We start from the raw sequence: 27,041 nt of genomic DNA, 5'->3' as shown, positions 1-27,041 counted from the left end.
AAAGGACCTCGGCTTTCTAAAGCACAGTGCCCTTTGTCCCCTCTTAGGAACTGAAGAGATGCCACTGGCTGTGTCCAGCTGGCCCAGGTCTTCCTATTTGGCTGTCTCCTGGCCCTTGCTAAACTGCCCAGGCAGTGGGGGATGGGCCCCATCAACAAGGGGGGCTTATAGCTTTACTTGGTGGCCTACTGACCAGGAAGGAGGCTCTGGCTGGAAAAACACCCCTGGGGACTGTGGGGCTGCTTTCCTGTCCCCTGTTGGTTCATGTCTCTGGGTAGAGTTTTGCCAGACAGTGTCTGCTGGCTCCTTGGACTCATTTGAGGGCCAGCAGATGTGTGGGGTGCCCTGCTCGGTGTCCATGCACTTGTTTTGAACCTTTGACCCTCTCTCCTGTCCCTGTTTTCTTCTTTAGTTGTCCCCTCTAATCACTTGATGTGCATTTAGTTTTCCCCCACCCCAAACTAAGGGAGGCTTTTAGTTTTGCTTGGTGCATAGTGGCACTTCAGACAGGCCTGACCCATTCTTGTGCTCTTCCTCTCTGTGTTCAGGCTCAGATCAAGTGTAGATCTGTTCTTGTGGGGGCATCTGAATCCCAAGACCTCTGGGCGTGGGCCTGCATGTAGGATGCCTGCTAATAGATTGGGGAGTATCTGAAGTCCCAGAGTGAGAGCCTGGGATGTGGGGGGGATGCTCCCCAGTTGTAGTGCCATACATGGTGTTTAGAACAATTGAGTTCTACCTGCTCAATCCATATGGTTTTTGAAATGCTTGAGTTCTGCTCAGTCCATATGATTTGGAACTGATGTGCCTGATTTGACCTGGAATACAAAGTATATTAATAAAAAAGAAAGCATCTCAGAGTTGGGAAGGATGTATATTCAAGGAGAATGAGTTCTAGGATCAGAGATTCTAGTTGGTCTAATAAAAGATATCGCCTCTACCACAAGAGTTCTGACTGGTTTTGCCAGGGCTGTTTACTGAGTTTTGGCAAGCCATTAAGGGCTGCATGATAGGCAGCGCAGGGCAGATAAATATTAATTTTCTAAATTTTTTTAGGGCCCTGCGGCCTAGATAGAATGGTCTGGCAGGCCGCATCCAGCCCCCGGCCTGCATTTTGCCCGCTGCTGCTTTAGATCAACACAGCTTCAACCTATATCCCAGGATCAAGGAATAATATTAGATGATGAGACAATTTTGTTCCTTTAGTGTCTATTTTGGACAGTAACAGACAGAAGGCTTCTCTAGTTAACTGGTGCTGTAAGGTACTTAAGAGTACAGGGAGATATGTGTTTCTTCCAGAGCACATAACTCTTTCCAGTTATAGTAATAAGTATGGCTGTGCAAAGTGGAGTTGACTATACCACATTTAATTAGCTGTACAATAATAGTTGAAATGTGTTTACATATAAAAGGAAAGCACATCCCATAGTTATTCTACTTTTCCTGTTTCCAGACAAGCTGAATAAAATTTAATCACAGTTGTTTTTAATCAGAGGTTGGTTGCCACTGAAGAGAACATGATTTTTTTTTCTTGGCATAACTCCTGATTTTTAAATCAGTTTAATTATTTGTAAGTTTGAGTGCAGAATCTGGTTATGAGTTTTATGTAATTCAATTAATCAGCCACTTGGTTGTACTTCCACCATTTACCTTTCTAAGAGTTAAGTGAAATTTTTTTTTTTCAGTCTCAGTGAAAATATAGTTTAGTGAGTTAAAATGATGTATGCCTAAGACACATTCTATGACATGCATGGTTTTGGGGGGTAAAATCTGTGCCATGTTTCTTAAAATGCAGCAGATATAGCCTAGCAGTCAGGGAGCAAAGCTAGCTTTCTTACACCTTTGTGCTTTCTAGATTCTGAGCTCCTCTGGCCCCTGTGTAAGTTAGAACAAATCTGGGGCTTGTTCCAACTTATGACATCTCATATAGACTAAACAGCTCCCCAGAACCTCTGAAGACCAGTTTCCCTCTTTCCTCCTGTGCTGTCTGTAGTGAAGGGGGCAACAGGATTATTTATGTCATTCCAAGTCTGCTTCCACTATAGCTCCTGCACAGGGACTACAGCAGGGCCAGAATCAGGCCCCCTATTTCAACATATAGCAAGAGAAGGCTGGTGTTATCTGCATGCTGATCAGTGATGATGGGGCTGTAGCCCTGACCATCTAACTGTCTGAATAGAAGTCTTTTGAAATAGCTAGTTCATCAAACACTGTTGATATAAATATTCTAAATTGCTTTAATTTTTCAATGTGTTCATTACTGCTGATAGATGAGGGCTGGGGAAAAAAAAAAGTAGGGTGGATTCCCATCTTACCTTTGATTTAATCTATAAAGTGCAAATCTATCCTACCTTCTGCCTGTCTTGAGACTAAAAGGGCTAACTACCTCTCCCTGCTCATTGGGATGAAAGAATCAGGGTCACGCTGGTAGGTGTTTTAATTAAAAATATTTATAGTGTGCAAATTATTGACCAAATGGGCACATAAGTTAATTTCAGGTAATGGAATTGTTTGGAGGAAGGAAGTTTGAATATGTATTTCTCCTATACAGTATAGAAATGAGTAAGTTAGTCAACCAGGCAATGAAGGAATGCAGTGCTGCTTTAAGAGAAACTTTAGAAATTACTATCACAAAAATGTAAGTAAATTTGCAGAAACCTGTGAAGATTCCATTTAATAAATACCATAAAATGTGTCTCCAAACAGACATATACTGTGCAGTTCAGCATTTTAACAGTATGATGCATTAGTTTTAATATTCGTTTTGATAAACTTTTGTGTCCCTTCATATTTTATGAGCTGTTTCCATTTGTATTGTAGTACTGCTTTAAAATGTAACTTAATAATTTAAATCATATTTTGACATAAAAGTGTAATTCTTTTGAGACTGTTTTTAGACCAGATTTCTAATAATAATATGAGACTGCATTTTATTCAGTTCATGATTTGCAAAGGGAAAAATCCATAATACTGTAGATTAGAAATTAAAGAAAAATTTCATACTGCAGTCAACTCTTGCAACTTTATTAAAAATGTCTTTTTATAATTACAGCTTTGCTTAAACCCTCAGTCCTAATGGTTGTGGAGAAAAGATATAAACATTTTAACTTGGTATACCTTTTGGTTTTTTAATCAAGGGTCCGATTCATGATTTTTGAGTGTTTGAGCTTGGCTATACAATGAATTCCACAGAAATTGGAAAGGTTATTTTTCTTAATGCTTTTGCTTTAGAACAACTAGCACAATGGTGATCTTTTCTGGAGCCTTTTTATAGGTAACAGTGAATATAACCAATGTTTATATAAATTGTGTATATTGTGCTCAATTGTAAGTAAGGGTTAACATAACTCAGCCAGTGGCATTCTGGGAGTTGTAGTGTTGAGCAGGGTTGCTGGGAGTGGTAGTTCTTGCTTGCGCCCTTCCTCTCTGCCATGGCTTCACGTTAGAGCGGCTGCACATTCGCCTATTCGCTGGGTAAGGTCATTTAAAAATCCTGGCCTGCTTTTTGTAGGGAAAGTGCAGCTTCCGCTCTGTCTATGGGCCCACATGCACTATATCCTGGTGAAATGTTAGTACTAATGAAGAGAGTTGCTGCAGGGAAGGGGAAGAGGAAGAACAAGAGCAAAGGGTAATAGGAAAAAGGAAGAGCAAGCTGAAATGATCTCTGAGTCTCTGGTTGTTAGTCCTTTCCGGGTTACAAGTAATAATAATCCACATGTACAAGTCTGCTAAAACGTGTTTCTATAATGCTGGAAGATCAGAAGGGGGTTTTGGTAGGTGGCTGAATAGCTGAGCTGTTTCTGAATTTTAATACTGCTGAGTTTGAATTGTTAAAGCTGTCTGGAGACCCCCTAGTGCTTTGGATAGGTGCCTTTTGAGTTAGTATTATTTAGACTGAAATACATGAGCCTCTGCTGAAAATATGTTAAGAATACATTTAAAAAAAATGATTGCCTTCTGGAGTACTGATAGCCCCTTTGATTATTAGAAGTGAGGCAAATTTAAAAAATTAATTAATTCTCACTTTGTTGTCCATTTAACAAAGTGTCTGTTTAATTCCCACAACAAGATAGATTAGTTGGTCTCAACTGTGTGTTTTTTGTTTGTTGTTTTTTTTTACACTCTGGTTCTTATTTATTTGGGCTAAATAAGTCTCATATTTGAGCTACACACAATAATAGGAGGGTTTTATTTGTTTAAAGTAAAATCCTGTGTTTATCATAAGTTTTAATAATGTTTGGTTTTGATATAGCTTAAGTTCTAGACATATTTATTCTGGCAGTGTCTCTTAAAAGGAGGCACAATTGTATTTTTTAAGTTACTGTAAGGCCCTGTGCTTACCAGGTGTGTCTGAGCAATGCAGATCTGTGTCTTAAAGCATCTTGTTTGTGTTTAATTCTAAAGAGGTCAGGTAAGGATAATCACCAGTAAACTGTTAATTCAGGTTTATCATGTCTATATGGTAAACTTGCCATGCTCAGCAGCAGTGGTCCTTAAGCATGCCATACTGAGTTGGGCAGGATACTTCCTAAACCATAGTTTTAGTGGGGCTAATTACCATATTGACTTGAATGCAAGACAACCCTGCGTTTAAGAGGATCCCCCCATCATTACATTTTATATATGGAAAATATATACATTTGTTATAATTTGTCATGAATTAGAATATAATTAATGGGGGTCATCTTTAATTCTTTAATTAAATATTCATTTTAATTTTAATTTGCAGGTGGTGTGGGGAGGTCAAGCAGCTTGCCCCCTGCTTGTGCCTGCCTCCCTGAAACCTCTGCTTCTCTACTTCCCAGCCTAGTCTCTGTGCCCCCCACTCTACCCCCCAGCCTCTGCTTTGCCCCACAAACTCCATTCTAGCCTGAGCATGGCCCATCCCAACCTCTGCTATGGCTGTGTAGGGTGTGCACTGCTGCTATAGGCCAGCCTACGGTGTGGACAGACATTGCTGGCACAGAACAAGGGTGGTGCGGGGGAGTGCATGCAGGGGAGCAGATTCTGGGTTGTGGGTAGATGAGGAGAAGAGGCTGTGGGGGGGAGATGGAAGGGTGCAGAAGCATAAGGGCGAGGGGGAAATGAAGAGGCAGCAGCTGCAGCTATGGCCCCAACCCTGGGTAGGGGCTAGAGCCCAAGCCACAGCAGCCATCTGCCTCCCACTGCCCTTGTACTTGAGTCTAGGACAAGGGGCTTTTTCCAACTGTTAAACCGGGGGGAGAATCAAGTAAATACGGTAGCATCTGTCAGGCCAGGCCTCTCTTGGTCTGCTATCTGGTATTTTGTAAACCAGTACAGACTGTTCCATGGTTGGGTTGTTGGTGACTAAACTGGTTCCCCCATCTGAGCTAGCCTGGGTGAGGTGGGGGTGTGGACACCCAGCGGAACTAAAAACAAGACCTGTCAAAGGGCGGATGAGCTCCCTGCAAGCCAACGGCCGTCCATACCTGGAGAGGAGATGGCCTCCACCAGGTCACTCTGCCCAAAGGCTCACGAGTGATGCAAAGCAACTTGACTAACCTCAGCCAAATGCCAGGCAGAGTAGAGGAGGGTTGTTACAGCATCTAAGATGCTCTAGTGGTTGCAGCAGCCTCAGACCTGACTGATTGACATACAGTAGCACTGTTGCATAACATGGACAATTAGCTTGCCATAAGCTTACGTGGTACTCTGTGGATGTAGCTATACACTTCTGACTTAAGTGACAACTAGTTTAGGCAGCATGAGGTGCTTGACATTGCCACCATCAAACCTGGCTTTCACTGTCTTAAGGATGTTTCCATATGTTGTTGTCATGTGTTGCTTGAGCCATTACAGAAAATTATAGTCCCAATGGACTTGTCCTAAGTATGTGCAACCCCATTTGACAGTGAAGTTGCATCTTCTGAAGTTACCACCTGCACAACTAAGTCAGAAGAAAATGTGTTTGCTTTGCTGTGTCTACTCCTGAGCCTCATAGTAGCATGTGGGAGCTATTCACAGCCCAGTGTACATTACAGCAGTCCAGAGGTTGCTGCAGTTTACACTACAGGCTGGAGAAGACATACATAGCTTGAGAATGTGGGGAGGTGAAAAGGACCTCTTTCAGCTCCTGTGGCAATCGGAACTGGCGGTTTGGTAAATGATTTGAAATAGTCTTTTCCTTTGTCAGGAATAAACTTTCATATATGGTAGGATCACTTACAGAATAGTGTGTTATAGTGATATGTTAATAGAAGAGCTAAAAGTCAACAAAATGTTCTGTCTCTGATCCATAAGGAACTATAATCATAGGAAATTAAAACATTCATCTTATGATGTATGTGGCATTCTCTATATCAACATCTGAATTGTGTAAAATTAAAAGAAAGGCTTTAATTGTTGTTATAATATTCCTATTTCCATGTGTTAAATTAGAAGATGAGACCAGAAATCCCCAGCTGAGGCTATAAACATCGTGAGATTTATTTAAAACAAACCTCATGGCTTCCCTACCTTTGTTGAAGTGCTTTTTACAAGAAATGTTAATGAGTGTCTCACTTTCCCTGTCCTGTACTTGGTATTGTCTTTCACATCTCTGTGAAGTACTTTTAAAGTGTTACTGAGTCTGAGTAGTAGTATTTTACACCTGTTTTACTGGTGTATGTGCTGACAGATGCAGTGCACTTGATATTCAGAAAAAATTACTAGGACTTTCCCTCTCAGAGTTACTTATTCCAGGCAGAGTGTTTCTTTCTTCTCCCCTTCTGAGGTGGAGTGTGAATAGGACTTCTGTGTCATCCTGTCACTTGAGGGAGTGCAGTCCTACATATCTCTTTCTGTCAGCATTAACAGATGATAATCTGAGTGATCATATTTTTCTCTCATCCATTGCAACATCTGTGTTTATCTAGTGCTGCTCTTTATGTCGGTTTTCAAACCCATGTCTTCCACTTCTCCATAAAATCCAACTCCTCGCTACCTGGGAGAAAACGCATAGGAAGCTGCAGAAACCCCACAGAATTTCCACTTGCTTTAGTGCACATTTTTGGTTTGCTGGCATTCTGGTTTTATTCCTTTCTTTCTTCAGGAGGTCCTAGTGCTTTTGCAAGCTAGATAGGAGCACCTTGGTTTTCCTCTCTTAAAACAAAATAATTGCATTTTTTGGGACAGATCATCCTAAAACACACTTCTGTTTTCCTTAAATGAAATGTGTCGCACTATAAGATCAGATGCTTTAAAATGATTTACAGTGCTATACTTTGGATCAAAAGAGTTTATTATTTTCCTGGCAAAGCATTAAAAAGGTTAGCTGGAGAAACGGCGGATTTCCATTCAAAATAGGGCAGACTATTTCTTCTTAATCTGGTGCAGGAAAGATGTAGAAATATTGCTCAAGACAGAAGGACTCATAGTATTAGCAGAGGCTTTGGAAACTTTTATTCAATGAATTCTGTTTAACATGAGCAGTGCCACTGAAGTCAATACAGCTGTTTGTAAGGGTAAGAATTATTCATATGAAGATGGAATGGAGGATTAGACACCTTGATAAGGTCCTGTAGGGTCTGAAAACGTGTTTTGCTAGAGTTTCTTTAATGTGAGATATATAACGAGACCATAGAGATCTTTAACCTGAGCAATTTCCAAAAGGGGTAAGCATATTAAGCTCCTAGGTGGGCTTAGGCACCAAAGTTGCAACCCTCCATCTTAGCTTTAAATCACAAAAAGCAAGAGGAGGGCCTATCTACCTTTTGCTTTAACTGGTTTTCAGGGACTTGGGCGGGGTGGAATAGGATTAGAAAAAGCATCTTTGGGCATTTTTACATGCGCTCCATTTTACAGTGCTGGGTGCTTTTAGTTAGCGAGCTGCACTAATTAAAGTGCCTGGCGCTGCATTGGGTAGCACTGTATCAGCGGCGCAGTGCACCTCTGCACTGAAAAATGGCAGTAGTGCCCTTTGAACTAAAGCACATCAAACGTGTTTTAGTTCAAAGTGCACTGCCTCCATTTTCTCAGTGAAGAGGCGTGCTGCGCCACTGATGCACATGATGTGCAAGGCTGCCAGAGCGCGTCAATTTATGTGCTCCACCAGATTTGATTAATCGAGTCTGCTCTGACATGCTGGATTTCCAGTGTGTCGGAGCAGGCTCCTTGCATGTGTGTAAGTGCCCTAAGTAGAGTAAGGTCTGACCCCATGTTACTACTTCTGCACCTGTCGTCTAGGTCTGTCAGATCAACAAATGTGTCTTGTAGTTAAGGTTCCACCTTAAAAAGACAGTAAAAAAGTGACCAATATTGTATGTACTTGTCATTTCAGGTGGTGAAAAAGTAAAAGCTGAAATGAAACCTCATCAAGGTATTTGGCTTTTTAGACGCTCGCTAGCAATTTTTCCCTATCACCATCACTGCTGTGCTTCTCCTCTTGTTAAAAAGATAGGTCAGATGATGGAACGATACAGTGTGAAGAATAATTATTTTCTGAATACAGTTAAATCTACTCTGCCCCATCATGCCTGGCCAAGGAAATACCATCAGGATTCTAGAGCCATGTGGAAGCATGAAGCTGTGCAAAAGTATCTAGAGACTGCTATAAGAGAATACCAGCGAATAAGCCATGTGTTGAGCAGTGGCTCAATGAATGAGCATGAGGAAAGGATCCTTAGCAGAAGACATGCTGATCTAGTTCCACTTGCAGCTGCTTTTCAAGAAATACAAAAAGCAGAAAAAGAAGTTAAAGAGTTAGAATTCATGTGTACAGGTAAGGTAGAGATATATATTTGTGTGTGTGGGGAAGGTGGGTGGGAACCCAAAATAATAAAAAGTTCTGATGATACCAACATCAATTTAAATCAAGAATAGGAAGGAATGTGAGGGAAGAAGAAAAGTAAAATTAGGTTATTACTCAACACTTGCAAGTGAACCCTGCAAAGCAGTGTACCAAGTAGGAAGGGAAGAGTATCAGCCACTCAAATACACTGGTGGATGGCAAATTAGTGGAGACAATGGGATATAGAATGAGGAGGATTTACAGAAAAGAAGTGGAGCAAAGGGAAAAAAATAAAGTTAGCCAATAAAGTATTTGGAAGAATGAAAAGATATGTTACAGAGACAAATGGAGGAAACGGGTTTAAATTAAACAAAGAACTACCAATTTTTTCAAAAAGCTACCAATTTTTTGTGAGAATTTTGATTATGTAGGTTCAACAATATAATTTTATTTTTCTCAGATGCGGGGGCGGGGATTGTAATTTTTAGCTTTTGAATTTTCCAACCTTTCCTTTCCCTTCTTCAGTTTTGCCACTGGCAAAGGGAGGAAAGAGGGAAAATAAAATAGAGGAGAAGAAACATGGAAAACTCGAACAGATTTCCTTTGTTGTGGGATAAGCTAGAACATATTACATAAAATATTAATGTTTTTATTTTTTAAAAAGGTATGCCTTCTAATGGGCCAAAAACTGAAAAATTGTATGAACAAGTCCATGCAATAGTAGCATAGAGCTATAGCACAGACAATAAATTACACATGGAAAAAGAGAAAGAAGAGAAATTAATGGAGGAAGACATGGGCAGTAAAAGTTAGTGAATTTAATGTAATTTAGAGCACAGTTATACTGTATCATGGAGTACATAGTTTTCTCCTTCACATAGCTGTACTATGTTATCTGTTTAGGTGGTGGTATAAATTGGGCCATCATGGTGTCTTAAATTATTAATTTTTTTTAGTAGATTTTATCCTGGCAACACTTTGTGAGGTTTCCCCAATTACAGATGGGAACTGAAACACAGAGTAGATGAAGTGACTTGACTAAAATCAAGTCTGGCTGAGGTAGGAATTGAACCTTGAATTCCTTGATCCTAGGCTAGGGACCTCTGTCCATTCTTTCATTAGACCAGTGGTTCTCAACCCATGGCCTGTTGGCTGCATGAGGTCCATGTGACATCCTGTTAAATGGATACCCAGGAAGTTGTGGGTATGGCCCCCATAACACATTGAGAGCTACAAGTGTGGCCTGCTATAGCAAATGGTTTGAGAACCACTGCATCAGACCATTCTTTCAACTTGTGTGGTATAATCCCATTTGGAGGATTAGTCGCAGCTTAACTGTACTTCTGAGCCATGGTAAAGTCTTAGACTTAGTGTTTTCTCTAGATCAAGGTTGAAGCATATTGGTAGAGGAACTTACACTGCTAGTACTTTTACTGTGGCAAACAAGAGGATGTTAGTCTCTGTTGTTGATCCATCATCTTTAGAAAGAAATAAAAATATATAAAAACAATAAATAAATAAAACCCTGGTGTAAGAGCATAGCCTCCTTTATTGTCATTGGGAGGGTATTTCAGTATCCCTGCCCTTTTGGTTTTTAGAATTGCTGATAAGCAGGGATCCTGGTTTTCTGTTTCCTACGGAAAAACAGAGAAAACCATGGATTTCACCTTTTTATCAGAGAAAACACGGATTTCTCCTTTTAGCAGAGAAAGCCATGGATTCCCTGCTTGTGCAAACAGCTCTGCAGGCTAGTTGAGTTCTAGCCTGCAAGAGTTGTTTGCAAACAGGGCGGGAAACTGCCAGCCCCTGCCTGGACAGGAAGGGGCAGGAGGAAGAGCAGGGCCTGAGGCTGTCACTCAGCCACAGCTCTGTTCAGCTCAGCTTCACTCTTTGTTGCTGTAGCCTGAGGTAAGTGGGGGACCCAGCTCCATGCTGCTTCTGCTGTAGGTGCCTACTGTTGGGGGCAGGGAGCTGCAGACTTGGGTCCCTGGCCCCATAGCCCTGGCAGCTGGGGGCCCCCTCCAGCAGGGCTGGGAGGCAGGGGCTGTGGGTGGGGGCAAGAGACATGAGTACGGGGGGCGCTGTTTTGTGGGCAGTGAGGGGCACCAGCGGGGCTGGGAGATCACTGGGGGGAGAGTAAGGGGTACCAGCAGGGCTAGGGGGTGCTGCAAGGGGCTTTTAATTTTAATAATGGATTTTGGGGGTTTTGTCAGAGAATTTGTGATTTTTTTCTGATAAAAAAACAAAAAACCCAACAAAAACCAGGATCCCTGCTGATAAGGCTGCCAACAAGTGTGCTAATTAGCATGAACATTTAGGAACTAGAGCAGGGGTGTGCAATGTTTTTGGGCAGAGTGCCAAAAACACCCACAACCTCAACTTGTAAGATGTTGGCATGCCAGGAGTGGACAGTGGGGGAGCCGTGAGGGGTCTGAGCCTTGTTGCGGCAGTGCAGCCCTGGCCCTTCCCCACTGTCCACCCTGAGGTGTTCATGAACCTGCTGCTGGCAGTGAGCCAGGCTGGGGCTCTGTAGCCCCTGGTGAAGCCACTCGGAGCCTTCTGCCTGCCTGCCACTTGCAGTCTGCCTGCCACTGCTAGCCTAGCCTCTGGGCAGGCTCCTGCAGCCCACCACAACTTACTTGTAGCAGTAGGTGGCAAAGAGACTGAAAGCATCTGCACCCAAGTCCACGGAGCCCCGGTCCAGCTCATTACCAGAAGTGGGTGCCCGCACACCTCGAGGCAGGGGGTTGGACTTGTTAATCTGCTCAGGTCCCTTCTAGCCCTACCAACTATGAAACTATGAGGCAGATGGCAGGGAAGGCACAGGGGCTGAACTACCAGAACAAGATTGGGCCCCTCATCCTCCCTGAAGCATGCGTGCCAAGCAAAATGCCTTCATGTGCCACGCTGTAGTGCACATGTTGGGAGTTGCCTACCCCTGAAAACTAGAGGCTAGATTCACAAAGAGACTGGGAAACTAACATGGATGCACCTTACTTTTAGGTGCTAGGGAGAATCCAGAGCCCTGTACAATGCAGTAGGAGAGTTATGCACCTCAGAATGAGAGTCACAGTATGCTGAACAGGGAACCACTTAAAACAGTCATGCAAAACGTATTTTAGTTGAAGACTATCATAAACTAGGAGCGCCATGTAGCTTAGTTGGAAGGGTGATTGGCTGGGGACTAGAAAGATCTGAATTGATCCTAGGTGAGGGCGGTGAGTTTCCACTCACTGCTTTCCCTTCCACCCAGCTTCCTGTTTGATAGGTACCAGGAGCTACCTGGGGCTAAGGGTGGCCAGAATGCGGTGTTGAGCCCACATCATCTTCTCATGCCAAGGTAAAAGAAACAGTCGAGCCCTATCTCCACTGCGCTTCAGTGAGGCTTTTATTATCATACACAGTATTTGGAGCAGGGACTGAAGCCCGGGTTTCTTTACACCAAGTGAGCAACCTAACTGCTAAGCTAGGTACCCACACTTATGTTGGCTCTCTTTCCATCTTTAATTGGTCCAGGAAAGGTGGACCCCAAAGAGAGGTATGTGCCAAGCTGCTCGTCCCTTTCCAGACTGAGGTGCCTCATGGTCAGAAGCAGAGCTTGTAGGGGTGTGGGTACCTTTAATGTCACAAACTGAGCCACTTATAGACTCAAGGACTGCACACAGACAAGTGTGGTATGTGGCACCGCAGAAACAGCTGAGGTGCCACATACCACATGTTCCATTGTTCTCTGCACTGCAAAGGAGCAGTGCAGAATGTTTTTTTTATTTTGATCTTTGGATGTCCCCAGGATATCCAGGGGTCAAAAAAAATTTCGCAGAGAAAAAAAGTAGTGTCGCCTGAAGCTGGAGCCTGGCTGGCTGGGGCTGCACTTGGCCACCAGCCAGGCTCTGCACAGCAAGCAGGATTGCCACTGCTGCAGCCCTGGGAGGCCCTCAGGACTCCAGGTAAGGCTGCTGGGGCCAGCCCAGTGCTTGCCCCAGGCCCCCCTAACGCACCTGGGGTAACTTGCCATGTGCTAGCACACGCATTCCCCAGGGACAACTAGCAGCAGCACAAGGTGTGCCACGGCTTGTTGTCCCTGGGGAACCAAATGCCCACGCATATCTGGACATGGCCAAGGACATAGTTGAGTAGGGCTTTAAAGATCTCAGTTTTAGCAGTAGGTCCCTAGATCTAGACCCAGATTACCGCTTTGTTTTACATACGCCAGTGAATAGCTGTCAGATTGTTGGCTGCCGCTGATGTTGGTCAGGCTTGAAGTGGAGACTTAGAGGTAAGATGTTCTGTGCCCTATTTCCAACACATCCAATACCACTAAAATGTGAACATTTAACTAGTAAAGTATATCCTCTTCTTCTTGTGCCATTATTTGGTATTTCACACCAACTAAATAGGATTGTGCTGAAGCTGTTTCTGCTGCAACAGGTATAATTTGACAGCTGTATTACAGTTTGCTTTAAGCTAAATAAGACTGGGTAACGTTTATTTCTATCACTGAAATTTAGAGCTAGCCAACAAAGATGAGAAACAACTACTAAAACTTGCCTTTGAAGAGAAGAAAATAATTGATCAAGAAATCAACACTTTGTATAAGAAGGTGAGCTAGAGGAAAAGGTACTGTCTTTTAAATGAAGGTGTCAAAAACTCTTCATTTTAATGTTTTATATAGCCATTTAGTTTTATTTTTCCAAATATTTTCTTTTTAAATAGTAAGTTATAACACTTGCACTTAACGAAACAGAGGTCTAGTTTCTGCTTTCTTTTTGAACACCCCTGGATATGGTTATTATTAGAAAGTCTCTGTACTGCCATGTGAATGTTAAAAGCTCTTTATTTTTTACATTTTTTGTTTTCTTACCTGCTTGCCTGGAGACACTGAAAAGGAACTAGGGCAGTGTGCCACTATTTGATGAATACCTGTGTACAGTGTTCTAACAGTCATTCATGTCAGCAAAGAGTACACAGACCAGTTGGAAAGACTTCATCTTCCTGAGGCTTTCAATCTTTTATTCTTCTCTTCAATTACATATGACCAGTATATGGAAATAATTATAAGAGAAGCTGAAAAATGTCAGCGAAAGTCATTGTATTGTGAATCTAGATTGTGGACGCTTGATATAATTAAGATGCAGTTTATTATTATAATTAAGATATCATTGAATCTTCTGGAAATGATCAGTCTTGTCTACAGTTGTTTCATGGTTAGTATAACATTTATTGAACAGTGGGGTCAGTGGGGGCTGAGTTGATGGTTTTAGCATAGCATTGTGGAAGCAAATTTTCACTAGCCTTCACTAATACTTCAGTGCATCAGATTGTAAGCCAAACATGTTGGTCTCCAAAATTAATCAGGTAATTTTCACGCCTAACTCCTGTGCACAGATCAGGTGGCATGTGTGCTGAAACTGATGCAACCACAAAAGCTGGCTGTAAATTTGTTCAGGAAGGTGTGCTGAAACTCTTTCTTTCTTTGCAGCTCCTCCAGATTCTAATGCCAAAGCGTAAACATGATGAATGTGATGTCATATTAGAGCTTATATCTGGCAGAACAACTGGAGGTCAGCAAAGTCATCACAAGTAAAGATTACTATCTACCTCTTTCCAGGTTTACAAGGCTTTGTTTCTCTTACGTTTTAATAATATAAAACAGTATTTCCAAGAGATGACTATTCATTTATCTAAAGAGAGCACTCTCTCCAGTTACCATATTTAGTTATTACTAAATCTAAAAATAAGTATTTTTCAGGGAGATTTCATGAACTTGTATTTCATGTGATATTTCATCTATTTTTCAGGTGACATTTGCCAGATGTTCACAAAAGAAGTATTTGAGATGTACCAAAATTACGCAGCTCATAAATCCTGGACCTTTGAAATCCTGAACTATGTTCCTACTGATCTGGGTATGTAATAGCTTCTATGTTATGTCACCAAAACAAGTTAAAATCTATGCCTTTTCTGTGTACTCACTATGCGTTATTTATTTTTATAGGTGGGTTACATCATGCAACAGCTTGTATTTCGGGAGGCAGCGTCTACAGGTATTTGAAGTTTGAAGGTGGGATTCACAGGGTTCAGCGAATCCCAGAGATTGGCCTGTCATCAAGAATGCAGCGTATTCACACTGGGACAATGTCAGTTGTTGTCCTCCCTCAGTCAGAGAAGGTGTGTAAAACAAAACTGAAGTGTTGTCTTGAGCTTCCATCTTGGCATTCACATGTGCAATACTGAAAGCCACAACAGAGTTACCGTTTTTGTTTTCTGGGCGCTGAAATATGTCTTGTAAGTAACAAACAATGATTCCCCATGCTTGCCTGCTGTGGAAGGCTGTGAATCTTGGCTCTGTGCTGCTTAAGTGAATCATTACAAATTTAATTGCATCATCCAGAGTAATTTTTCCAACATCAACTACTGCCTGAGGTAGAGTGTGGATCAAGGACATGAAGTTCATTTTGTTAAGCATTCCAGCCCTCAGCTCTCACAAAAGTGAGTCATTCTGAGTGAAACTGTTCTAAATTAATAATTCATTGAAGCACGGAGAACATCCAGGAAAATGTTCGGTGTAACCTATTGGTGCAAGACTGTGAATGCTACAGAATATTCCTTTTTTTCTTTGGTGCTTTCTGCTAAATCATGAGCAGTATGATCTGAATTTAAATTGGCTTTAAGCTTGTCTTTTTTGAGAGCTCCTCCAGCCACTTAGCCAACAGAGGGATCTAATCTTTTTCTGCAAACTTTCCTCACTCCTTTGCTACTGTTTATTTACAAGCATTTCCAGGGCTGGACCTTTCCTTTCTATTCACACTACTCAGACTCTAGTCCAGATGCTCATAAGGTCAGGTCTCCACTGCTGAAATCCCTTCTTGGTCTGGTTCTACTTATATCTGTTCAAAACAACGCTTCAAAAATCTTTCAGACTTGTTGCTTTGATCAGCTCCTCTTTGCACCCTTCCATGTCTTTTTCTAAAAGTGCTTTGTTGCTTATCTCTGCCTGACCTGGTGCAGGGACATCAGCCAAAATTTTCAAGGTTGCCAAGCAAACTGCATGCATTACTAACATGACAAAATTTACACTTATGTTGGTACTGTGCTCTGAACAGTGGCATTAGGGCAGTTCAAGATCCTGCTTACCCATCTGCTTCCATCAAGGGGGCTACTCAGGCATTTAGATCCCATGGGTTTGTAGGATTTGGGACCATTAGCAGCTGTAACCTAGATCTCACACTCACGTACCAGTGAACCTGATTTAAAGTAGTTTCTGGTATCTCATTTGCCTTGGTATCCCTGCCAATTGTTGTAGTCTTACAGTAATATTTTCAGCTTTTAATGGTTTTTTTTCTTCCCTTCCTCCTTGATGCTTGGTAAGCATAAAGAAATGCAAATGATTTACTGTGGATTAAAAGTGGGAATGAGGGTCAGGTATTCTGACATAACACACAAGCCATTATTGAAGAGTACATGATGCATAGTAAATTCCTGGCCGTATTTTGCCTCACAGTAAGCTATTTGTAAGTCCATCCCCTAAGAATCTTGATCAAGCAAGATAAACTGTTTATCTTGGGGATATCGTAGAACTGACTGTACTCAAAGTGCTACAGATGTATGAAATGGACAAACTAAAAAGAAAAAAATAGAAATGTTGGATTGGTTTTTTTTTTTTTTAATTTCCTCAAGTCACAGTATTCATGTATGTTACCTATAATAGTGGCCGGTAAGCAAATTAGGGGCAGAAGTATGTTTAAATTATGGGTATCTCACAAATGGTTTCTTAAACTATTGGGATGAGCAGAAAGTAGCTTAATTTTCTCTGACCCTAGGTAGAGGTTAAGGTGAACCCAAAGGATTTGCATATAGATACATTCAGGGCCAAAGGAGCAGGAGGGCAACATGTTAACAAAACGGATAGTGCTGTGAGGATTGTACACCTTCCTACGGGTAAGCCTGTCTGTGTTTGTACTTCTGACTGTTTCTTTTTTAGCATGTGTACATTTTGTATCCTAAAATGGTAGGCTACTTGTCATGGCTACTGGGATCCATCTCCTCAGAACAAGTGGTAGGATGGAGCTAATATGAAGGAGGCCGGTAGCCCTCCTCATTGTTTGCAGGCAGCAGGAGAGAAAACCGATAGCTATTTATAGTGTGCTGGTCTATGTGTGTTTGTCTAATATGGCATAGCCAATTTTATCTTTACAATGTGAGCATTTAATAAATGGGCCACATTGGGGCTGAGATAAGGAAGAGAAGAGAAGGATGTGGTGGAAGATGTCAATAATTCCTGCCAGGAATCAATACCCTCAACTCTCATGAATGGCAGTGGCTATTGAGGATGTACCCATCTATGTAGACACAAGACTGAGAAAAATGGAAACTTTCTGTTGAGGTTTTCAGTTGGTAATGGATACGCTGATCACATGAAGATTAATGTTCTAGGTCTTCAATCTTATTTCAGCATCTTTTGTCTGCCAGATTGCATTGCTTTCTTTTTCATGGATTCATTTACATTGAGGATAATTGACTACTGTCAGTCATAGTGCTGCTTAAGAGCATAACAACATGAGAAGTGACCACACTAGGTCAGACCACAGACCCATCTAGCCCAGTATCCTGTGTTTCACAGGTGGGGCCTGCTTGGTGTCTGCCCTTGGAAGCCTTATTAATCTGTGACCCTCGCTCCTATCCCTTTCTTTTTGTTGCAGACAAGTATTTGCCCTCTCCAGTGGCCTCCCTTATTAAGGAAGGCTTATAGTTTTTGTTTATTTTTTTTTTTGGGGGGGGGGGGGAGGGGGAGGAGGGTTATGGTGGGCCTAAGCCAGGAGTGGGGAGTTATTTTGGGCAGAGGGCTTACTGAGCTTACTGAGTTTTGGCCAGCCATCAAGGGCTGCATGACAGGCAGTGAAGGGCAGATAAATATCAATTTTCTACATTTTTTAGGGACCCCACAGGCTGGATAGAATGGCTTGGCAGGCCGCATTTTGCCCACCCCGGCCTAAGCCCTTGTTTCTTGACATTGCAAGTTGGGGAGCATATACAATTGGGGATCGTATACAAGTAGAGCATGAAAAGATTGATCCTGGTGTCTTGCTCCTTGTGGAAGGATAGGCCCTGGGGCAGCCATGGTGCTCCCTAGAGGCCACCCGAATCCTGTCCATTCTGTCAGTTCTCTATATAACCTCCGCTGTTTATCTCACCTGCCATGTCTTGTTCTTTCGATATTGTTTGGGAGGCTGCCTGTGAGCCTTACAGTGCTCTTACCAGTGCACCGACTGATCTCTTGTGGTTGCTAGGTCCTCTGCCCATTAGCCAAAACTGCACAGTTCTCTACAGGTGTCTCTTGTGGCAGACGCCCTGGTGCCTGGCTGGCACTGTGAGCCAAAGGTTACCACCTGTGGCCTGACTGGCCCTTAATCAAGGGCTATGAGGCTTAAATGTGACCTCCAGCCTCCCCCATAGCCATGCCCATGCCTTATGAGTGTCACTCAGTCACCTTCCTGTATGGGCTTCAGCCTTCCTAGTCTTAGCCTACAGGTTACTTTGGCTGCAGACTGGTAGCCTAGGTCCACTAGCTCTGGCCTGGCCTTTTAGTCTCAGCCTTCCATTGGCCTCTGGCTGCCCTGCGCTCAGGCCCTGGCCCTCTTGGCTTCCAGCCACCCCAGTTTCCTACTCTGGACTCAGGCCCTGGCCCTCTTGGCCTCAGCCTGCTTCTGTCTCATACCCCTATCCCTGGCAGGGCTCAAAACCTGGTGTTCCCCTCCAGCAGCCCTGTGGCCTCTATTGGCCACGCCCAATCCTTCAGTATAAAACTGAAAAAAAATCCAAGTAACTGCTTTAAACTCAGACACTCAAAGCTACTGCTCTGGGTCATCAAACCACTGCCAAGCCACCTTCCCCACACACTGGCGCGCTCAGCCCCAGAAGTACCCAACATGACCTGCAGCACCCACTTCTCACCAGCCTGAGCTGGCAGGAAATCTTCTCCTTGGAGAATTCAGGGCTGCACTCCCTTTCTACCTTGGGCAGCCAGGATTATAGCCCCTGGGCTTCTCCTCTTTCAGTCAGGAGCTCTCTTGATGGGTTGCAGGTATGTCCCTTAACCTCCAGAGCAGCTTACTGCTGTTTCTCTGGCTGAACTGTAGTAGTGCCTTTGCTACTAGCCCTGCAATAGGCACTTGCAACCTATGTATCCCTGGCTGCCTACTCCCCTGCCGCTAGCCCAGAATCCACCCTCTTCCCCCAACTGGGGACATACTTGCTATGGCTTCTCCCTTAAAGTTATAGGAGTCTCTGGCTCCTCTTACACTCTTCTTCCCCTATAGCTTCTAGTATTTGGAGGCTGAGGAAGTCCTTAACTTTGAGCTTGTGAAATTCTAGTGATAGAACGTTTCTTTCCTCTAAGCTTTTTTTCATTCCAGAAACCAAGTTGGAAATGAAATCATATACTAATTAGAATGAGTAAACTAATGTCTTTTATTTTAAAATGAAAGCCTTAATACAATTACCTTAATATTTTTAGTTCTACAATTATGTCTCACTAGTTTTCCTTTCATTTGTTTGTATGTTTAAATATAGGATTTGGTGGTGAGAAGGCTTTGCATTTTTAAAACCTGGAAGCTAAAACATTTCAAACTCATTTGTGTAGGCAGAACAAGCTGCATTTTTAACTTGTGTCAACTAGTGGAAGTGGTCTTTGGACTCCCAAAGGCACCACCTGAAGCAGCATCATGATTAAATATGGTCCAGCAATCATCATATAAAAATTCCATAGGGGTCACCTGTAGCATTAAAATATCAGACTGTTCCCGTCTATACTAGGCTTCTAGAGTGTAAAATGCTTGGAACTAGTGAGTATTAAAAAAATATACCTTTTGCCTTTGTGGACAGGCCCTAGAAGCAAAAAGAAATAGCTCAAGAAGGTTTAATTTGTTTCAGAATTCCAGGATTAATCTAGTTTGTTTGCTGTTTGGCATAATGGAGATTTTATCAATGTTCTCTTGAATTTCATAAAGGACTAACAGTCGAGTGCCAGCAGGAGCGATCACAGCAATTGAATAAGGAAAAAGCTCTGCAGACACTGAGAACTAAACTGTACCAGCAGATCATTGAGAGGAATCAAAGCCAAATGCAGAATGCCAGAAAACTACAGGTGAAAACATGTTTCTGTAACTTAAGTGTATTACTGTGCTGTACATGGGGGCGGGTGCTGGTTTTGGCAAGTGACTAAAAAGCGTGTGTGTGTGTGTACACAGGAGTGTACATGTGTTTAGGTTAGTTTTCTATAAAGGAGTGCATACCCAAAAGGGAGAATCGCATGTTGTAATGCTAAGCAGGGAGAGTTTCATGTATGCCAAGGCCAGTTCATGGTGCTCTGACAGTGAACAGAGCCTTAACATAGCTTTTGTATAATTACAATTGTAAATCAGCTAAGACAGAGCTTTGTGTAATTAACACCCATGGTATGGTCCCTTTGGCAGGAAGACATTTTTATGTAAATGAGAATTGGGCCCAACAAGTACTGAGATTCACTTTCTAAATTGTTCTAAAATGGAGTCACTGATAGGATTCCATGTGCACGTAAGAAATAAAACCGCTCTTGGTATAAACAAATCTTCCTATTTTTCAGCCATCTGACAGGTCATTATTTTTTAACTTCTCCATTGTTCAAAAGCAATAATGAGAGACGCAGGGATTTTTTAGGGTGATATCTTTGTTTGGACCAATGGTAAGCAAGAATGCAAAACATTCTTCATTAGGTCTGACATTCAAGAGCTTCTCTAATTCTAGACAACTCTAAATGAGCCACCTATAAGATCAGAGACTTGCAAGGCAAGCCATATGAGGAAAGGCTGAGGGACTTGGGTCTCTTCAGCCTAAAAAAAAGAAGGCTGAGAGGGGATTTGGTAGTTTCTTACGGCTGTATTGGGGGAATACATCAAGGACTCGGTGAACAACTGGTCACCGGGGTACCCTTGGGGAAAACCAGGAATAATGGCCACAAACTCCTGGAAGACTGTTTCAGGCTTAACACTAGGAAAAATGTCTTCACAGTCAGGGTGTCCAGACTGTGGAATAAACTTCCTCCAGAGGTGGTGCAATCACCTATCCTGGAAAACTTCAAGAGGAGACTGGACGGTCACCTTGCTGGGGTCACTTCACCCCAGTTGTTGTTTCTGCCTAGTGCGAGGTGGGGCTGGACCTGATGATCTTGTGAGGTCCCTTCCAGCCCCTTACAATCTATGAATCTTTAAATCTATTGTGGGTATGGCAGTCTGTCCCTCCCACTGCAGCTGGGCTGCTGTGCAAAAAGGACAGCAAGTTTAATGACACCCAAAGAAGACCGCACAAGAGGAAACATGTTTCTGCACAGTGGTGGTTCCAGCACAGGCCTGGAAAGCGAATGTCTGGGGTGCCAGTCTGTACTCCCACAGCTGCTTATATGCCAGTTTCTCTAACAATTTTCACTATTTCATCCTCCTTTAAAAAAAAACAAAACAAAAAAACCTCTAAAAACTTGTACTGAAAATTCAGTTCAGAAACTGAGATTTGCTTGTAACTCCCATCCTTTACCACTAGAGGACTCCAAATGTCAGATGCATTATTTAATCACCTGCGTTCATTTCTCTCAGCCAAGATTTTAACTTCTTTACCGGGTGTCTGTTGTATTGTACCCAGTACTGAATGTGCTGCTTCTATGAGTAGTATGCCCACTCTAATTTTCATTAGTGGGACTTGCATCCATACAATCTGATCTAACTAAAACTGTGGGAGTCTTAGTGGTCATTGTAAAGGTATTTACTCAGAATGGGAGATTTAAATTCTGGGGTGGCAACAGCTGGAGAATTTTTTTTCCTTTACAAGAGAAAAAATATTTTCTTTTATTCCCCATAAAGGACCTTTTGAAATGAAATTTTGTGGAAGGAAAGGTTCAGGTAAAAAGGGTTTGTTTGTTTTTTGGTTCTCCCGCCCCCTGTAGGAAATATGAGCATTAGATATTGGTGATTTATAACGGAGACTATCTAACTAGTTTAGCCAGGGCTGCTTTTGCCAGCAAAAACTGCATGTTACATTTTCTTTAGTGATGAAGGGCCAGATATTAAGCTTTTAGGCATCTAAAGATATACATATGTGCCCAGTGGGATTTTTTTTAAACACACCTCTCTCTGTGTCTAATGCCTGTCTAGACCTTAAGAGCTTAAATGTCTTTAAAAAATCTGGCTTTGTATGTTTTGTCAACTTGCCTGTCAGTATCAGTGGGTTTCAGAACAAGCCCCAGACTTTAAACACTTCTGCCCATGGCTGAGTTTACTCACTTATGGGACTACAGATGTATACATTTTTGCAGGATCAGGCTTGCCATATAAGTATATTATATGTACTTTGCTTCAGTGCATGGTTCTACTCCAGTCACATCTCTGCTACCAAGCCCAGGACTGCTGCTGAGGAACAAACCCCATCCAGTTGTTCTGCTCTGCCAGAGCCAAAACTGAGAAATAGGATGGAGCTCTATCTAGCTTAGATGGCCCTGACAGTGGGGCTGGAACTATCTGAGTTGGCCATTTGGGAATCCAGTTGCTAGGGAATGAGATCTGGGAGTAAGTGGGCAGCAATCTCGGGCCTTACATGAAAGAGGAAAGACATGGCCTAAGACTTACTGCAAAATAGTAGCTTTTTGCTCAGGTGACCTAAATCATGGGTAGGCCATGTCAACTGATGTGAGTGCTGATTTAGGCTTTTCAAACTACTTTTGACTCATGTTACCACTCTATAGCCAGTACAGAAAAGTTGAGCTGGAGGCTGTCTGTAAACTTGGTCTGCAGTATAAACAGAATTTTGACAGAAAGAATAGGCCTGAATCCAGCAAATTATCTATGAGGCTGTAAATGTAGTATTGAAGGCACAAAAAGGTTGATCCATTGGAGTCTAACTCAGAATATTTGTCTGCTGGTTTTAAAGGATTTTAAATTTTAAAACTCAAGAAATAATATAAGTTGTCATTGCACAGTTGGAGACAAGAGCCCAGTCAGAGAGAATTCGTACCTATAACTTCACACAGGATAGAGTCACTGACCACAGGATCTCATATGAAGTCCGAAATATAAAGGTATTTTTTATTATAATTCATGTAAAACCCTTCAAAGATAAATTTGTGTGCACATACAGAAATTTTTATGCAAAAAGCTAAATGTAAACTTGTAAAAGTGATTAATAAATAGATTAAGAAGACATGATAAATTATAAGCTATTGTTCTAGTTTGAGAGAGCTTAAACGTTTTCAGAACTTGTTGTGAACATTATATTATTAAATTATAAAAGTATACGATTAAAGGGGGACAAAAACCTCATGCAAATGATATTCCAGAAACCGCCTATTTCTTGATTGATTAGCATTCTAAGAATACTATTGTAGTTACTCAGATCTTAAGATGACCCTGAATTTAAGATGTCTCCCCAATAACTTTATTCTATATATGGAAAAATTATGAATGTTTTAATTTTCCAGGTATAGAATCTCAATTATTGGAGGACTGTCTTGAATTTGTCCCCTTCCCATCCCCAGGAAGGTCAGGTTAAATTTGGGGGGGGGAGGAAGGGGTGTCAGGTGGCCCTCTTGCCCTCTGCCTAGCCTCCACTTTTTCCCTTTTGCAGCCTTCCTGCTCCCCTGGCAATGGCACCCCCCGTCCCCAGCTTTCCATAGCCTGTCCCTCCCCCCTCCCTTACTGAGAGGCACTGCAAGGGCTATCCTGAAGCACAACATATGGAAGCTCAGCCCTTACCAGGCCAGGCAGACAATGCAGCTGCTGAACTGCTGGGCAGGGGAGAGTTTCCATGTGCTCTGTGTCCAGAAGGAAATCCCGCCTGAACCAGAGCTGAGCCATGCCTGACAATATGGAGGGGAAAATGGGTTGGGGTTGGTGGCAGAGGTGCAGAGAAAGGTGGAGGCAGGGGCAGGAGGTTGCTGTGGCTCTGATTCTGGCCCTGACCTGGACTCAGAGCCAGAGTCAAAATCACAGCAGCCAGCTCCCCCCTCCCTCCCCACTTTGTACGTGAATCTAAGACAAGGGGCTTTTAATCCTATGCTGATTAGAGAAAAAAATCTAATTTAAGATTTGATTAGATACGGTATTTTTCTGTATTGTTCAAAAATATATTATTAAGTGGGGGGGCCAAAAAACACATATCTTTGTTTATACAGTACTTTTTCCTGTTGCAAGAAGGACAGATGAAACACATAATTCTTTCTTGAGAACTTCAGGAAAAGTGAGGAGGGGAGTGACATTCCTGATATTTGTAGGGTAAAAAGCAAGTAGAAGTTTTTATTTTGAAAAAAATCTTTCAAGATCTTTGTTATGAATGAAAGGCAGAAGGACAAATATCAATGTTTTTGACCTGCCAAATCACCTTAGAAAGTTTTATTTCCATTTTCTTTCAAATGATAAAATTATATTCTGATTAAAATTCTACATGCAATTAATTTTTTCCTTTGAACATGTGCAACATATGGGGACAGTGTTACTACATATTGGGTGTGTCTATACATGCATTTACTCTAACCTAGGTTTACTGTGCAGTAAGATACTGCTGAGTAAGGGTTTTGGGGATTAAGGAGTAGATTTGCACCCAGGTCCTTGCAGCCCTGCAGTGGGCTCCTGCTGCCACTGGGGAGAGCTCTAGGCTCCCCCTTGGCGCTAGCTGAGGAGCTGCCTCTTGCTGGGGTGGGGACAATGTCCCCCTGCCCTGGCAGCAGAGAGCTCTTGGCCCTGGCTTCCTGATCGGGGGCACAGGGCTTGGAAAGAGCTGCAGGGGAGATGGAGGTCCTAGCCCCCTGCCCTGATCTGCTGCTGGGGCAGGTAGCAGCTAGGAGTCCCCAGCCACCTCCAGGCTGTACAGCTTCCATGCACAGGGCTGGCTGGGAACTTTGCATGAGTTAAATGTTTGAGTGAGTTTTGGATCAACTGGCTTGAAGAGTGAGTTTGGTTTTGCATTTTAAGGTTTGTCTTCACTTTTGTAGTGTAAGTTTTAAGATTTACAGTAGCTATCATCACAGAGCAGATAGTGTTTATTTTCTTGTGCCTAACAGTTGTCTTGGCAACAAAGAGAACTCAGAGGAGTACAGTGAGTGCTGGAGCGTTTACAGACTATCTTAAAACATGACATGGGAGTGAGGGTAATTACAAATATCAGAGGAATGTGGGGGAAGAAGAGTAAGTCTGGGTTCTATAAACAAGATTGCACAGTAAGATGTATTGCTTGATTACTAAGTCATCCTTTTATTTATTTTGGGTCAGATTTTGGTACCCTTCTTATGGATTAAGCTACTCCTCAGTATGAATAAAGATACTGAGTTGGTCATTTTTTATGTATTACCATAACCTACCTCTCCATCAGTTCTTACTAGATTAGTTCATTGTTTCTGGCAGTGGGGTTTGAAAGAGGCAATAATGAAGGCCTGGCAAAATGATGTTACTCACTCTTTTTGTTAGTACCAAGAGGAGGCTATGTAAACTCGTGGTATTTTTTCAGTCATCTGCCAAAAGCAGGCAGCTGTACACCTCTCCATCCTAATTTCACACCAGGGGAATAATGCAAAAATGTCAAGCTGATGCATAAAGATCCAATGCCATGCAAATTATATTCCAGGAATTTTTTATTTTTGATTGATTAGGATTCTAGAAATATTATTGTTCTCTGCTAATCATGATACTTCCTTTTTTAAAGGAATTTCTGCTTGGTGAAGAGGCCCTGGATGAGCTAATCAACAGGTTGTTGGAGTCTGCAGAGATGGAGGCACTGATTAAACATGTAGAAAACTTTAAATCTTTTGAAGGAGGAGGTTAATGTGGATGTTGCATTAAAATTATGATTGTAATTGTGTAGTTAAATAAAACGGAGGCATTTTTTTAGATGTCAAGAATTGAAAAAAATCTGTGCTATTCCTTCCTGTATTCTTCTGTGATCATGTGACAGGATTTTTGTTAAACTGTTGTGGCTTTTGGAATTCCTGGCCCACCCTGGCATGTCAAATTTTAAGTCTTCTTTGTTTGTTTGTTTTTTGGACATTGCCCATCTATCAGCCTGTAGTTCTTAATATAGACACAGCACAGGCAGCACAGGCTTTCCTGTTTTTCCATCAGTGTACCTTAAATCTTGATGTGAGAAACAGGAAGCGAGCACTTATTTTTATGTCCACAGCCCCTTTCTGAGTTAGCATTCTGATGCCATTTAGGTGGGGAACAAATGCAGTCTGCAGGAACTGGTCTTAGATTGCTAATGGTCATCAGATGGTAACAACTTTGAGTCACTGGAGCTGGATTAGTTTGGAACTGGTCATCTAGGTGTTCTTTTCCATCAGTTCCCTTAAATTTATTTTGTAATAAAGTCCAATACTAGACCATTCACTCCTGCCTTAGAACTCATAGCAGGAGCTAAGACTGGAAACTTGTGTGTAGATACAGTTGCAGAGATCTCCCTCTCAGAAAAGGCTGCCACCTGAGCTTGGAAGATCCCCAGGGGGGATCAGTGCAAATGTGCAAAGTAATAGAAACCTCTTTGTCATCTCAGTGCAGATCTACCCCAAAGCTGGTGCAGGCAAGTATACAAGCTACCTTGGGGTAGATCTGCACTGCATACTGAATCAAGGTCTAACTGTTGACATAGGTGTTCCCCACTCATCCTTCCATTCCCAAAATGAGGTATTAAACCTTACTTATTTCTATGCAGTCTTCTAAATCCCTAGACTCACACTGGACAATTTAACTTTTAATTCACATTATAACAGTTATGATTTATTATTAAATTACATTTTATAAAGTGTTCATGTTGCTGGATATGATACAAGATAAAGAAAATGCTAACATATTTTAAAAAAGAAAATTGTTGTGTAGAAACACCGTGCTGTTTTCTCACACATTTAGACTTCCCATACTAACATAATCTTCAGTTTGTACATCCAATTGATTTGTGTATGTGCATACATATGTACCAAATTTTTGCATATATGCCCTGTAATATAGTATGCACCTTGTTTTTGAAAGGCAGAATAAAGAAAAAAGATCTTTTTTGTAGTAAGAGTAGCAGCACCTAGAGAGTAGAGCCTGCTTATCGTTTTGCTCCGTGAGTCATGTGCAGATTTTATTTTCACTTTTGCCCATAACCAGCAGAAACTGTTCTATTTCCCACATATAATTTGCATTGCAATATTCAGCAGCTGTTTTCTGGGGGAAAGTGTATGTTGTATGTGGGAAAATGTGTGAGTAAACACACATAAGTAACAAGTTTGAGTCTAAATGCTTCCAAGTATATTTTAAAAAATAGAACA

General features: G+C 42.0%; 1 protein-coding gene across 8 annotated transcripts; it reads left to right on the top strand.

Annotated features, from left to right (window-relative positions):
* Positions 1-3,415: 3,415 nt before the first annotated feature.
* On the top strand, positions 3,416-26,536 carry MTRF1 (mitochondrial translation release factor 1). Of its 8 annotated transcripts, none has more exons than XM_090024853.1 (11): positions 3,418-3,474; positions 8,279-8,317; positions 8,450-8,719; positions 13,237-13,328; positions 14,208-14,289; positions 14,527-14,634; positions 14,724-14,896; positions 16,549-16,666; positions 19,735-19,871; positions 22,728-22,826; positions 25,442-26,536. In XM_090024853.1, the coding sequence occupies exons 2-11, from the start codon at positions 8,302-8,304 to the stop codon at positions 25,559-25,561; spliced, it is 1,215 nt and encodes a 404-aa protein (XP_089880979.1). In that variant the 5' UTR covers positions 3,418-3,474; positions 8,279-8,301; the 3' UTR covers positions 25,562-26,536. The 8 variants fall into 8 exon arrangements, 7 of the variants coding, with proteins under 7 accessions (XP_089880960.1, XP_089880979.1, XP_089880995.1 ...); XM_090024843.1 differs by lacking the exon at positions 3,418-3,474 and adding an exon at positions 3,701-3,773; XM_090024834.1 differs by having other exon boundaries at positions 3,416-3,474; positions 8,279-8,719.
* The last annotated feature ends 505 nt before the right edge of the window (positions 26,537-27,041 follow it).

Source organism: Crocodylus siamensis, chromosome 1 (genome assembly GCF_052110815.1).
Source record: "Crocodylus siamensis isolate JL-2025a chromosome 1, ASM5211081v1, whole genome shotgun sequence".
In the NCBI taxonomy this organism is placed as follows: domain Eukaryota; kingdom Metazoa; phylum Chordata; order Crocodylia; family Crocodylidae; genus Crocodylus; species Crocodylus siamensis.
Note: the sequence above shows the minus strand (reverse complement) of the source record. Positions and strands in the feature narration are given on the sequence as shown.